Genomic DNA, 12341 nt, shown 5'->3' with positions numbered 1-12341 from the left:
AAGCACTAAAATAATATACTAAATAATCCATGGATTGAAAAAGTAATCACAAGAGATTAGAAAATATTTTAACTGAATAATAATAAATACATATCAAAATGTGTGGATGCAGCTAAAGAGGGCTTAGGGGAAAATGTACAGCTTTAAATGACTGTGTTTTTAAAAAAGAATTGGGGTCAATGACCTAAATTTCTACCTTAAACTAAAAAAGAGAGATTGAAATAAAATTAGAAAAAAAAGCTGAAAAATAGAGAAGTAAAACCAATGATATCGAATAGAATGTAAGCCAATGATACTGAATATAGAATAAATCAATAAAACCTGAAGCTGGTTCTTTAAGAATGCCAGTATCAAACACATTAAAAAGAAATAAGGGATCCACTTTTGGCATAACAGCCTGAGGAGTTCCATGGAATGGCTCCCATGAAAACAAAAGAAAATTATTTTTTAAAAAAACCAGTCTCTAAATGGCACTAAAAAAATACAGCAAATGAAGAAACTTTAAAAAATCTACTGAAACTCAGTAAGAACAGCAAGCATCTGTGGGATTTGAACCAAGACCCACTCTCTCCTTCCCTCCTCCGAGACAGAACCTCAGCAAGACGCAACCTCTGACCTGGACTGTGGCAGTCCAGGGCACGGACCCCCTCTCCCAGTCTTCTGGGGAGAAGCAGGATTGTCAGCATTGCTCATCCTGCGCCCAACTACAGGCTGCTGAAGCCAAACTGTGGATGAGTGTGCCTGAAACTTCTTTTCCGATAACCCATTGAGGACCCTTGAAAAGAACCTATAGAAAGCTTAGCAAATTTGCAATTTCCCACTAAGCAATCTTTAAACTGAAAAGAACAGAAACCACAAGGAATGAGTTAGGCAACAAACCTGTTTTTTCCAGAATTTAATATTTTTTAAAAGACAGAAAATAAAAAATTATCGGAAAAAATCTTAAAATATTCATTCTGGGGCTAAAAATGCTTGCACTGAAACTTTTTCTTGTAGTTGATTTAAGGTAAAAAGCAAAAATTGTATTAAAAATACAGCAGCTACAATATAAAGCCTACCTGCAAAAAGGCAGGACAAAATGAGCTGGCTGAGGAAATATGACATCATGACCTTAGTGTCAAACGGTTTCAGTTCCCAAGGTCTAAAACAAGGGTCATCGTGCATGCTTAGATTCAACTTCTTCAAGAATCCACTGAATGCCATTCAAAAAACCCGTTAGAGTTTCAGCTTCTGTATCCTGGACCTATAAGCAGATAAGAGAGAACATTATCAGTAAGAAATCTTATGATTATGAGGGACATTTTCCTAGGAAACACATACACACACAAAAGGGGACCAAAAAAAAAAAAATCCCAGTAAACTTTGGATGAGTCGCTCAAGTTCTGTCTTCTAGAGAGCTTAGATAAGAAGACATGATCTGGTGTGGCTCAGGTGGTTGGAGCATCATCTCATAGACCAAAAGATTCCGGGTTCAATTCCTGGTCAGGGCACATACTCAGGTTACTAGTTCAATCCCTCGTCAGGGCCTGTGCAAGAAGGCAACCAAGTCAATGTTTCTGTTTCTTTCTCTCTCTCTCTCCCCGCCTCCAACCCCCGTCTTAAAAGTGACTTTAGAATACTGTTCTGATTCATTAAAGACAATGGGTAGGAAAGGATAAAATCAAATAAAAACAGTGAAAAATAAAATAAGGTATTTCTCGCCAGGGAAGAGAGGACCTTACCATCCAAGGGTGGTTTAGATGATTCAGACGGAGCTCGTGTGCCAAATAAAAACAGGGCATTCTTTTTACATTTGCTTGAGAAATACAAGCTAAAACCAGCATTGGTCTTCCTGAAGATCCAAAGGCTGGATCTGTCATTGCCATAATACGAGAATATTCATCTTGCCATTCATGTCCTAAGGAATGTAGTCAAACCTCTTAATTTGCATTACTTGCAATGATTGCTAAAATAATAAAATTAAAAACTAACAAAACAAGGAAATTGAAAAATTACCAGAATCCAAACATAACAAACCATCTCTATTTGCTTTGTTCATTTATTAATATGTCATAAAATTACATTAAGTAGCCTTGCAAGGACAGGTATTTAGGTGAAATCAGGCAGGAAGGGGGGAATCATCGTATCATTCAGATGTCTCTATAGTTAAAAAAAATACTTTGATATAGATATTTTCCTCTCAAAAATTCTGTGGCTAGCACTACCTTCTCTTTCAAAGTCCTTAATTTCAAAAATTTCAATATATAGTCGGATATAGCTTTTTTACACAAACTGACAATTTTTTCCTTTAACTGGAACTAATAAGTCACTGACATTTTGTGGGAGGCAGAATTCTAGTGATCCCCAATGACTCACATCCTTGTATAATCCCTTCCCCCTTGAGTGTGGGAAGAACCTGCAAATATAATGCGGTATCACTATCATCATTAGGCTGTACTTTCCTATTAGGGATATTATCTTCAGTTAGCTGACTTAATCAGGTAAGCCCTTAAAAGGGATGAGGTTCTTCCTGGTGAAAGATTCTCCATTGCTGGATTTGAAGACAGACTGAGTCACAACAAAGAAGGAAGAAGGCCTCCAAGAGCCGAGAGCAGCCTGCAGCTGACGTCCAGCAAGGAAGCCAGACCTCAGTTCTACCATATGGAACTGAATTCAGCAAATAACTTGAGTGAGCTAAAACGCACATTTCCCTCTAAGGCCTCTATTTTATATTCACTACTGGCTTATTTAATAGTTAATTATACATACCTCTGCTAGACATTTCTTAGAGGCTGCTCAAAGATTTACAATGTATATGATTTACAATGTGTATTTTTAGCTTCTAACAGTCTACCTTTAAATAGTACACAATTTCACATGTGCAATAATATACTAGTATATTTCCATTTCCTCCCTTCATGCTGTTATACTGTTATCATATATTTGACTTAAAAACAGCATATACCCACAATACATAGTTACTGTTTTCCTTTACATAATTACAAGGAAATTAAAATTAGAAAAAATATTTACATATAGTTTTATTGTTTTCATCCCAGGGTTCTTGATTTCTTATGTAGATACAATTTTCCATCAGATATATTCTCCTGCTTAAAGAGATTCCTTTAATATTTTTTGTGTTCATCTGTTGATAATGAATGTTCTCAGGTTCTGTTTGTTTGAAAAAGTCTTGATTTTGCCTTCACTTTTAAAAGATTTCTTTGCTGGATATAATGTCTTTGCTCCTTTGCAACACTGTACAGGTTTCCCTTCACTGCCTTCTAGCTTACAGCAATTCCTTCCGGCAGTCCTGGTCCTTACCTTTGACCCTCTATAGGTAGCTTTCTTTTTGCTCTGGCTGCCTTTCAGATACTCTGTTTACCTTTGGCTTGCATTGATTAGGCTATGACACACCTAGATGTATTTTTTTTATTTATCAGATTTGGAGTCCTCTGAGCATCTTGGATCTGTGGCTTGTTATCGTTCAGTAATTTTGAATAATTTAGGACACTATCTGTTCAAAATTTTCTTTTTCTCTGTTCTTATTCCCTTCATATTTTCAGACCCAATTATACACATAAGTCAGACCAGCGGATCTGTCTATAAATAAAACTTTTTTGGAAAATAGCCATGCGCATTAATTTACAAATTGTCTATGGCTACTTTTGCACTCTAACAGTCGAGATGAGTAACTGAGATCATCATATGGTTCATATGCCTAAGACACTTAATATCTGGCCTTTTAAGAAAAAGTTATCTCTTCCCGAGTCAGATCACTTGATAGATATCCCCAGCTCTTAAATGCTCTGTTCCCCACTCCTACTCTTTTTCCTCTTTATGCTTTAAATTGGATAATTACAACTTAGTTATCTTCAGTTCGCTGTAGGTTTCCCTTGCTGGTAAATCCACTGGAAAAACTATTCACCTGTTATCCTATTTTTCATGTTTAGCATTCCGATTTTACTCTTTCACAGCTACCTTCTGTCTGCTGAAAATCCTTATCTGTTAACACAAATTATTCACCTTTTCTACTAAATCCTTTAACATATTAATCATAGCTCTTCTAATGCCCCTTTCTACACTGCCAATGTCCAGGCAATCTCTGGGTCTGGCTCCATTGATAGCTTTATCTTTTGACAACGGGTCATTTCATTTTGATTTTTTTGTGTGTGTTTTATAAACTTTTAATTTAATGTGAGATGTTTCATGTCAAACAGTACAGACCGAGATAAAGAGGATGTACTCCTGGCAACGGGCATGCTTTTTCTGTCAGGCTATTAACACTCCAGGTCAGGTCCAACTAGTCAGTACGTAAGCAGGGTTTGTCTTTCTAGTTATAGCTGGCTTTAGTGCACCATAAACTTTAAATTCTCTCAACAATGGGCTGCTGCTACCTTGTTTTGAGTGAGAACAATATATCAAATATTTATGTCCTAGCTTGTTTACAGTGATTTGGGGGGAAATTACAACACTGGCTGTGGCCCAAAAAGGTTCTGATTTCATGCTTACATATCACTGCGAGTGGCAATTATTCAGAACATATGGAGAGTGTTCTTAACTAACCTACTTAATTAAATATTCACTCCACACATCTCTCTATCGAGGTAATTAAAACAAAGGTAAATATTTTCAGTTATCTACACAAATTATTTCAATAGGGACAGAAGCAGACAAAATAGCAATAACAAAAAGTGCAGAAGTATACAACAAAATAATATCATATAGTTCTGGCATTACCTTTTGGTATGCATCAAAATTCTGTATGCACTTGTTTGAAAAACCAAGTTAGAAACGTGGATTGTGGTGCCCAAGATACAATCCAAATCTATGAACCAAAATCGACCAGGGCAGGAATCAGGCAGGGGTGTTGAACAAGCTCCCCAGGTGATCTTAATGCACGTCAAGGTTTGAGAACCCACTATTAACTAATGGTAACAGAATCACATTGATTAAATTAAACATCATATTCTTAAGTCCAGTAAAGCCTAAAAAATATTTTTTATTTGTTCTGCAGAGCAAGTGACTTTAAGAAGAAAATAATATAATGCTTACTTTTCTGAGCTTCAGCATTTGCAACATAGATGAACCCATCAACAACTTCACACACCTTCTGAATTTGTGGAATTACACTGTATCGGCTTCCTTGTTGATCATCCCCTTCATTCTGCAGACTGAACATCTTGTTAACTGCACTTGTATGCTCTTCTCTTGCTCTATCTCTTTCCTTTCTGTATGAGAAAAAATGTAAACATAAAACATAAACAGACACTAAACAGGTGGCATCTCCCTACAATATTCCAGTCGTTATGTCTCATGTAAATCACCAAGTAGGGAGCCTTACCTGGTAGTTGAATATAATATCAGGATGTTGAACTTATGTTGGTTGCTCAACTGAAAACTGACTCCTGATCCAATACCTAAAGAAGAAAACTATAGTTATCAAAAAAAGTCATTAATAAAGACAGAAAACGATCAGACTGTAAAAACTACCCAGAACTGAAAAAATTCTATGGTATGTTACACATAGCTTTGAATTAAAATGAAATGTTTGTGTTGAAAATAAGATGCTGCTTGCAATTTCATTCTCATAGTAATAAAAATATAAAGAACAAAGAACTGCTAGGCTTATAACATTCCTTTTCATATCACCCTCACTATCTTCATTAACTTTATCATATCAGTAGCAGCTACATCGTAACAGGTACTATTATTTAAAGACTAAGATTGATTTTCACATTTTTATGTTTCTCATTTTTCTTACAGTCCATGTACACATTCAATGAAATGGCTTCCCCACCCACCAAAAAGCTATTTTTAAATTCATGAGGAGCCACTAATGGCTACTTAGAAAATTGAAAAAATATAGCAGATACCGATATTTGGAATTAAACTTGATTTAGAATCTTTGTCTTTTAGACAAAGTCCACCATGATCTTTCTTTTCATCAGTTTAACTTACAGGAGTACCCTCTCAGCACATCTAATCTCAGCCCAATATGATCTCCATGTTGTTCTGCACCACCTTGCCAATGACCCATCCCTCCATTCTTCCCTAATCTTGCAAGGTCTGAGGCATAATGAGACTGGCTTCTCAAACAATCACGCCAGCAGCTGTCTGGAGAATCAAATTGCCACTTCATAATCAGCAAATTTACCCATAGCCCCAAGCTTCTTGAAGTGTTCCTTCCACCTTGTGGCTTCACCTGAAACCAGCCTTGCTGCTTCTCTTGCAGTGGACTTTCATGTAACAAGGTTGCTTATTCTCTCACATCTCAGGGTAAAGAGGTGCGGTCAGTCCTCTCTTTACTACTCAGTGCCGTGTCTTAACCATTACTCACCAAACCTCTTGAAAAACTCCAACTCTTTGAGACACACACAGCATGCAGCTGTAGTACCATCTCTCTTTCCTTGACTTTGTCATTTATAAATTTCCTTTTGATAATCCCTTCCTCCAAACATTCACTGAAGATTTCAGCACCTGGTTCACAATCTTCCTCTCCATCCTCAGAGACTTCTGAGTCCACATGGACTCCATATGATTCCCAAATCTTGATTTCTAGCCCAGAATTTGCTCTTGACATGTGGATGCATAAAGTTATCCATAAAGTCATCCGTTGATTCATACATCAAATATATAATGAGTGCCTACTATGTGCCTGGCATGTCAGATCCAGCTAAAAATAAAGCTGACAAGATTCCTGCCCTAATGGAGCTTCTGTTCAAGTGGATTGCTTATAGGAGGCATCCATCTCTACATATTCAGTCAATTCCTATATCCTTCAGTTTTAACACAGTATTACAGTGGTTTCTTAAAGGGTTCTTGTGTCTTTATAGCAACTCCTAATCAATTTTCCACTTAGGAGCCAGTAATCTCTCTAAACGCAATCTTGACCATCTCACTCCTCTGCCTGAAATCCTTCAGCAGCATCCAACTGTTAGGCATGGCACACAAGTGTCTTCTCACTTAGCCCCAGTGTTTACACAGAGCTACTACAAATGTGCCATGCACACCCAGAGCTTCGTGCTTTTAGAGACATAGTTCTCATTGCTTAGAATATGTTTACCCTGTCTCTATTCGACTGCCTACTCCTACTCATCTTAATGGCTCATGTGAGACCTCCTGTTGGACCCTTAACTTTCTATCCAGAAACTAACTACATCATATTCAAATCACGTCTACACTTGTCTCTGCCCTCATCACCTACACAAAATATCTTCAGGACAAAGGTTTTTGATATTGTTAGGTTTAAATCTCTGCATCTCTAGCATCTTTTAGGTGCTCTCAATAAAGGAATTCGTAAAGCTAGATTATACTCTTATATTTATTATATATCCTGCTTACCACCTAACTTTGTGGTTGTTGGATAGTTTTTCATAGAAAGAAGGGGAAGGTGATAATTAAGTTTTTATGAAATTTCAATACACAGTATGTGAAAGTACTTTGCACATAGTAGATGCTAAATGGTTTTTGCTGTTAATATTCTTTTTTTCTTAAATTGATTAGAGAGAGAAGGGAAGGGGGGGAGAGAGAGAGAGAGAAACGATTAGTTGTTCCGCTTATTTATGCATTCATTGGTTGAACCTTGCATGTGCCCTGACTAGGGATCAAACCCACAACCCTAGAGTGTATTGGGGCAGTGCTCCAACCAACTGAGCTACCCAGCCAGGGCCAATATTCTTTTAAAATATGGTAATTATTGTACAAATACAACAACTGGGCAACATAATTTACTTTCACATAATCTTATATTCTGTATTACACAAACCTGAGAAAATAAGAGGTAGCTTACATCTTATAAAAAGTACATTAATTCTTTCAATCCACAGGCACCTGGGGGGCTCCCATTAACCAAATTACTATATTTCATTACATCAAAGAATTGATTAAAAAATAAATTTCTTTCTATTTACCTTAAGTGTCAAACTCAAAGTGTTAAATTATTATATACTGTAGATTAATATGAAAATTACCATCAATTTGCCTCTGAGGCAAACCAGCTGTTGGGCAAAGTTCCTCAGAAGACATCAAGCTCAACACCAAAGATGTATTCAGTTCTTCCAAACCTGGTCCAAACATTGCAAATCGTGGTTCATTCTGAATGATCAGTGAGTGTAAAAACGAGGTCACTGCTCCATACATAGGACGGCTAGATTTTGAGGATCTTCTTGTACATGGACAGCACATTTTATAGCTGTATAAAATTGTCACAATCAGAAAATTAACATAGAAAAACTAGTCATTCGTTCAACAATGTATAATATATTGGTAATTTGCTAGCTGCAAGGGATACAATAACTATATACTTCCAGTTCTCATGCAGGGCAGTAGAGGACAGACGCAATTATAGTACGTATGCCAAACGCCATGACAGGAAACGCATGAGGGACTATGGGAGTACTAGTGGTCCAGAAACTGAGAAAGTCCTCCCTGGGAAGTGGTTACTTACTCTCTAACCTTGACTCACATTCTCTCATGGAACATTTGGTCTAACACTTGTTTCAATGGCTAGAATTTGCGACATAGAGCAGTGATTCTCAACTGGGGAGATTATACTCCTCAGCCCCACTCTCCAGGGAGCACATGGCAATGTCTGGAGACATGTTTGTCTTCACAGCAGGGGTAGTGGACTGGTGCTACTGGCATCTAGTGGGTGGAGGACTGGGGTGCCTCAAAACATCCTACAACACAAAGGACAGTTCCAAAACACCTGGTCCAAAATGTCCATAGTGGAAAGACTGAGAAATACGACACTGAAGATAAACTACATGGACAGTTAGCATAAACATTCCTATAGGTTAAAAAAATATGCAACTGGGTTTCTTAGGTACTCTTATTAACAGCTTCAAATGCAACAACAGTTCAATGAATGTTAAATATATAGGGATACTCAAATATTCCTTACAGACAACCTAGCAAACTAAGAATCAGGTAAACGAGACAACTCAGTTTCTAGCAATAGCTTGAAATTTCTAAAGTAGCAATTTTATATGTTATCGAAAATTAAAACAAAGTTACCCAAATCAAAATAAAACCTACAGCCCTTTAACTAAATCAAGGTGGTTAAGACAATTACTAACCTAACAAGATAATCATTTCTATGTAGGAACCTGTAATTCAAGAAGGAAAATAATCAACTTTGAAACTAGGTTGATCTGGACAGCCTTCTCCACTTTAATTAGTTATATAAGCTATTTATAGTCTGAACTTCAGTTTTTCCAACTGCGTTATCTGAGCAACAACAATTGACCCAGGGTTGTAAGGCTCAGAAATAATTTTATTTGATCACGAAAGGTAGTTATTATGATTATCACTACTCCTGGGGAAAATTTGGTGTCACAGCATCAGATACATTTGATGCTATGGTTTGCTGTAGGACAATGTAAAGGTAATGCCCAGCAAGTGAGAGTACAGAAGCACTGGTTGAAATTATATGTAACAATGTATCATGTGCATTTTAGTAACTTTTTAAATCTCACTTGAGCCTATGTTTATTGATTTGAGAGAGAAAGGAAGGGAAAGAGAAACATCAATTTGATGCCTCCTGTAAGAGCCCTGACCAGGGATCGAACCTAAACCTAGATATGTACCCTGACTGGGAACTGAACCCACCACCTTTTGGTGCACAGGATGACCCTCCAACCAACTGAGCCATCCAGCCAGGACTATGATGTGTGCTTTAATCAAGCAGTCTCACAAGATAAGGTAACAGCATCTGGACTGGAATAAGATTCTAAATAACTTAAATAAAATATGGGGGGGAAATCCTGTATGTAGCTACTAAATATAGCACAGCAGAAACAATTCTTAACTAAAGCACATATATATATTTTTTAATCCTCACTCAAGGATAAATTTATTGATTTTAGAGAGGGAGGGAAGCGGACAGAGAAACATTAGTGTAAGAGAAAAACCATCAACTAGTTGCCTCCCATATGCCCCCAACCAGGATCAAACCCATAATGTAAGTATGTGCCCTGACTGGGAATTGAACCCACAACCTTTTGGTGTATTGACAATGTTCCAACCAACTGATCCACCGGGTCAGGACTGAATATTCTTTTAATTTTATTTATGACACCTTAAAGTTGGGGCTCTCAGTAAAGCAGGTTACATCCAGATCCAACGACATTATCTACTTTTAAGGTAGCACGATGGGGCTCCAATCTAACAGTCCCTTGCGGGCTGTATGACCTGGGGCCAATCCATAACCACTCTGAACCTCGATTCCACCTCCGCAACACAAGGATAATACTTTCTTATTGGGTGAGGGTTAAATCAGTGAACAGGCAGAAAGCAACGCTCACAGATCCAGTTGCTCGCGAAGGGCAGTTCTCTCACCTACATCATGTCTGGCAATACCAATGCTTCGGGGCGGCAGGAAAACCTTATTTCCCAGAACCTTGAGAACTGCGCTCCGACCTCTCGCCACTCGTTTTCTGGCTACGGAAAGTATTTGCCATTGAACAAAATGACAAGTATTCTAAAGATAATACAAAATTTAAGAAGCGTTTCATTTCTTACCATGTGAACTGTGTATATTTATTCAAATATAGGGAAATAACAAAATGAAGGAAGTCATTTCGCCTAACCCCCATTTTCAGAAAAGGACACTTTAACCCAAAATCTAGCAGCAGGACTTGTATACAGTCAAACTTAGTGTCTTCTCTTTAATTCATACACGTAGATACTCACACTGCCATGTAGTCAAAAAATGCTCCGTCGCTGACCTCAGATACAGGCTTTTTCAGGATTTCCAGATCTGGAAGAGACTTCCAGTCCACAGAAGACCAAGAAGGGAGATCCCGCAACAGAAAATACCTCCACAGAATTGGATCGCGAACGGTTTCATTCCAGTAATGACTTGTACTTCCCAGCTGACACAGGTCATGAGGCGAAAGAAATGACAAAATATACAGCTGGACGTCAATCTGAAAACAGAGGAAAGCAGCAAGTAGGTACAAGGAGGGAGGGATTTATTTTGGAAAACTGTCTTCGGATAATAAATTAGAGGAAACATTATTAAACCAGGAAACCAAAGGTCAACTGAACGGTGTCTTAATTACACCTCCCACGATACAGTACAAAATGGAGGAAGGATGATTGAATTCGGCAACCGGCGGCCGACCTCACGGTCCCTACCCCAAGTGGAGTCTGTCATCTGCAGGCACTTTCCTGCCACCAGGAGGGAACCCTACCTGAACACTTAATTTTTGACACGCAGAAACATTCCGGAAACACCAATCACTGTCCTAGTCTCTTTCAGGCAAAACCACCAGTTCCTTTAACTTCTTTGCATGGTTATTTTCCCACATCATTTGAGTAAATTACTTAAGAAATTAATTTACTCTTCAAAATTCAAAATGAACTTTATCCAGAAAACTTCTGCTTTTACCATTACGAGCAATCAAAAAGTAAATCTGTCCCCGGCGTCCCCTACAAAACCTGCGGAATTACCGCAAGGGGGGGCGGCCTCGGGGGCGCTCCGCGCGCGGGTCTCACCTGCTGACGGCCGGCGGGCAGTGTCCGCGGTCCAGGTGAGATGCACAATTTTAATAATTTCTAAGAATTTCTCCTCTCCCCACTGTCCCATCTCCCTGACAAGTTTATCGCTAAGCGCCGCGCACGGTTCTCGCGGCCTGTGTGGCTGGGACCACCGCCGCGGTCCCCTCGGGAAGGGTGTGTTTGGGGGTCCCCCGCAGTTCGAGACACCCAGCCTGGGATGAAGGTGCTGAGGACCCCGGCGCTGGGTGCTTTCCTAAGCTGGCCAGAAAGGCTGCAACGGCCTCCTTCTCTCCTTGACCGGACGCTCTGGGTGCCCTGGTCCCAAGACCCGCCTGGGGTAGAAAACCTGAGCGCGACCTGAAGGGCAGCGACCAGGGCGTTCCCCAAAGGTGAGTCTCGCTGCGACCTGCGGCCCGGCGGCGGGGCACACGGATCAACGCCAGGGCGTTCCTGGTCTGCTGTTGTTCCCAGGGAGCCATACTGCCGCAGCAGCCGCGAGGACCGGGCAAGACCCCCCGGGCCTGGAGAGGTGCCCAGGCTCCCGGGAGTGGCGACCCTCCCTGCGCGACCCCTCCGGTCTCCACGGCCGGCGGCGACGCTCACCGGCAGCCGCGTCAGGGGGCTGGGCTCCTCCTCCACCTCCTCGCGGGAGGCGCTCGGCGCCGCGCGCTCCTTGCCCACCGACTGCCAGAAGTTCCTCCAGCCGCTGAGGATGGCCGCCTCCCAGCGGCCCCAGTCGCTGTAGTGCGCCTGAGGGGAGCCACCTCCGCTCCGGGGCTCGCTTCCAGCCATGATCGCGGCGCCCTAGCGACGTGCGGAAGGTCACGCCGACGCCCCGCCTTCCCAGGCGCCCCGCCCCT

The 12341-nt window shown here is 40.2% G+C and overlaps 1 protein-coding gene across 1 annotated transcript; it reads right to left on the bottom strand.

Moving 5' to 3' along the window:
• Window positions 1-1030: 1030 nt before the first annotated feature.
• Window positions 1031-12274, bottom strand: FBXO4 (F-box protein 4). The gene is made up of 7 exons (XM_054583979.1): window positions 12085-12274; window positions 10672-10907; window positions 7950-8170; window positions 5321-5396; window positions 5032-5207; window positions 1722-1897; window positions 1031-1243 (listed from the first exon to the last, which is right to left on the bottom strand). Exons 1-7 carry the CDS (start codon window positions 12271-12273, stop codon window positions 1154-1156), a joined length of 1164 nt encoding a protein of 387 aa, XP_054439954.1. The 5' UTR covers window position 12274; the 3' UTR covers window positions 1031-1153.
• Window positions 12275-12341: the final 67 nt, after the last annotated feature.

Source organism: Pteronotus mesoamericanus, unplaced genomic scaffold (genome assembly GCF_021234165.1).
Source record: "Pteronotus mesoamericanus isolate MK-2021 breed Mesoamerican mustached bat unplaced genomic scaffold, CSHL_Meso_final contig_75, whole genome shotgun sequence".
NCBI classification, from domain to species: domain Eukaryota; kingdom Metazoa; phylum Chordata; class Mammalia; order Chiroptera; family Mormoopidae; genus Pteronotus; species Pteronotus mesoamericanus.
Note: the sequence above shows the minus strand (reverse complement) of the source record. Positions and strands in the feature narration are given on the sequence as shown.

Excerpts from the sequence above, each read along its gene's own strand:
- FBXO4 (XM_054583979.1), bottom strand. The coding sequence starts at position 12,273 with ATGGCTGGAAGCGAGCCCCGGAGCGGAGGTGGCTCCCCTCAGGCGCAC. Across the intron at positions 5,397-7,949 it reads GCCTCAGAGGCAAATTGATG|GTATTGGATCAGGAGTCAGT; the intron begins GTAATTTTCATA and ends TTTCTTCTTTAG. Across the intron at positions 1,898-5,031 it reads AAATGCTGAAGCTCAGAAAA|GACATGAATGGCAAGATGAA; the intron begins GTAAGCATTATA and ends TACATTCCTTAG.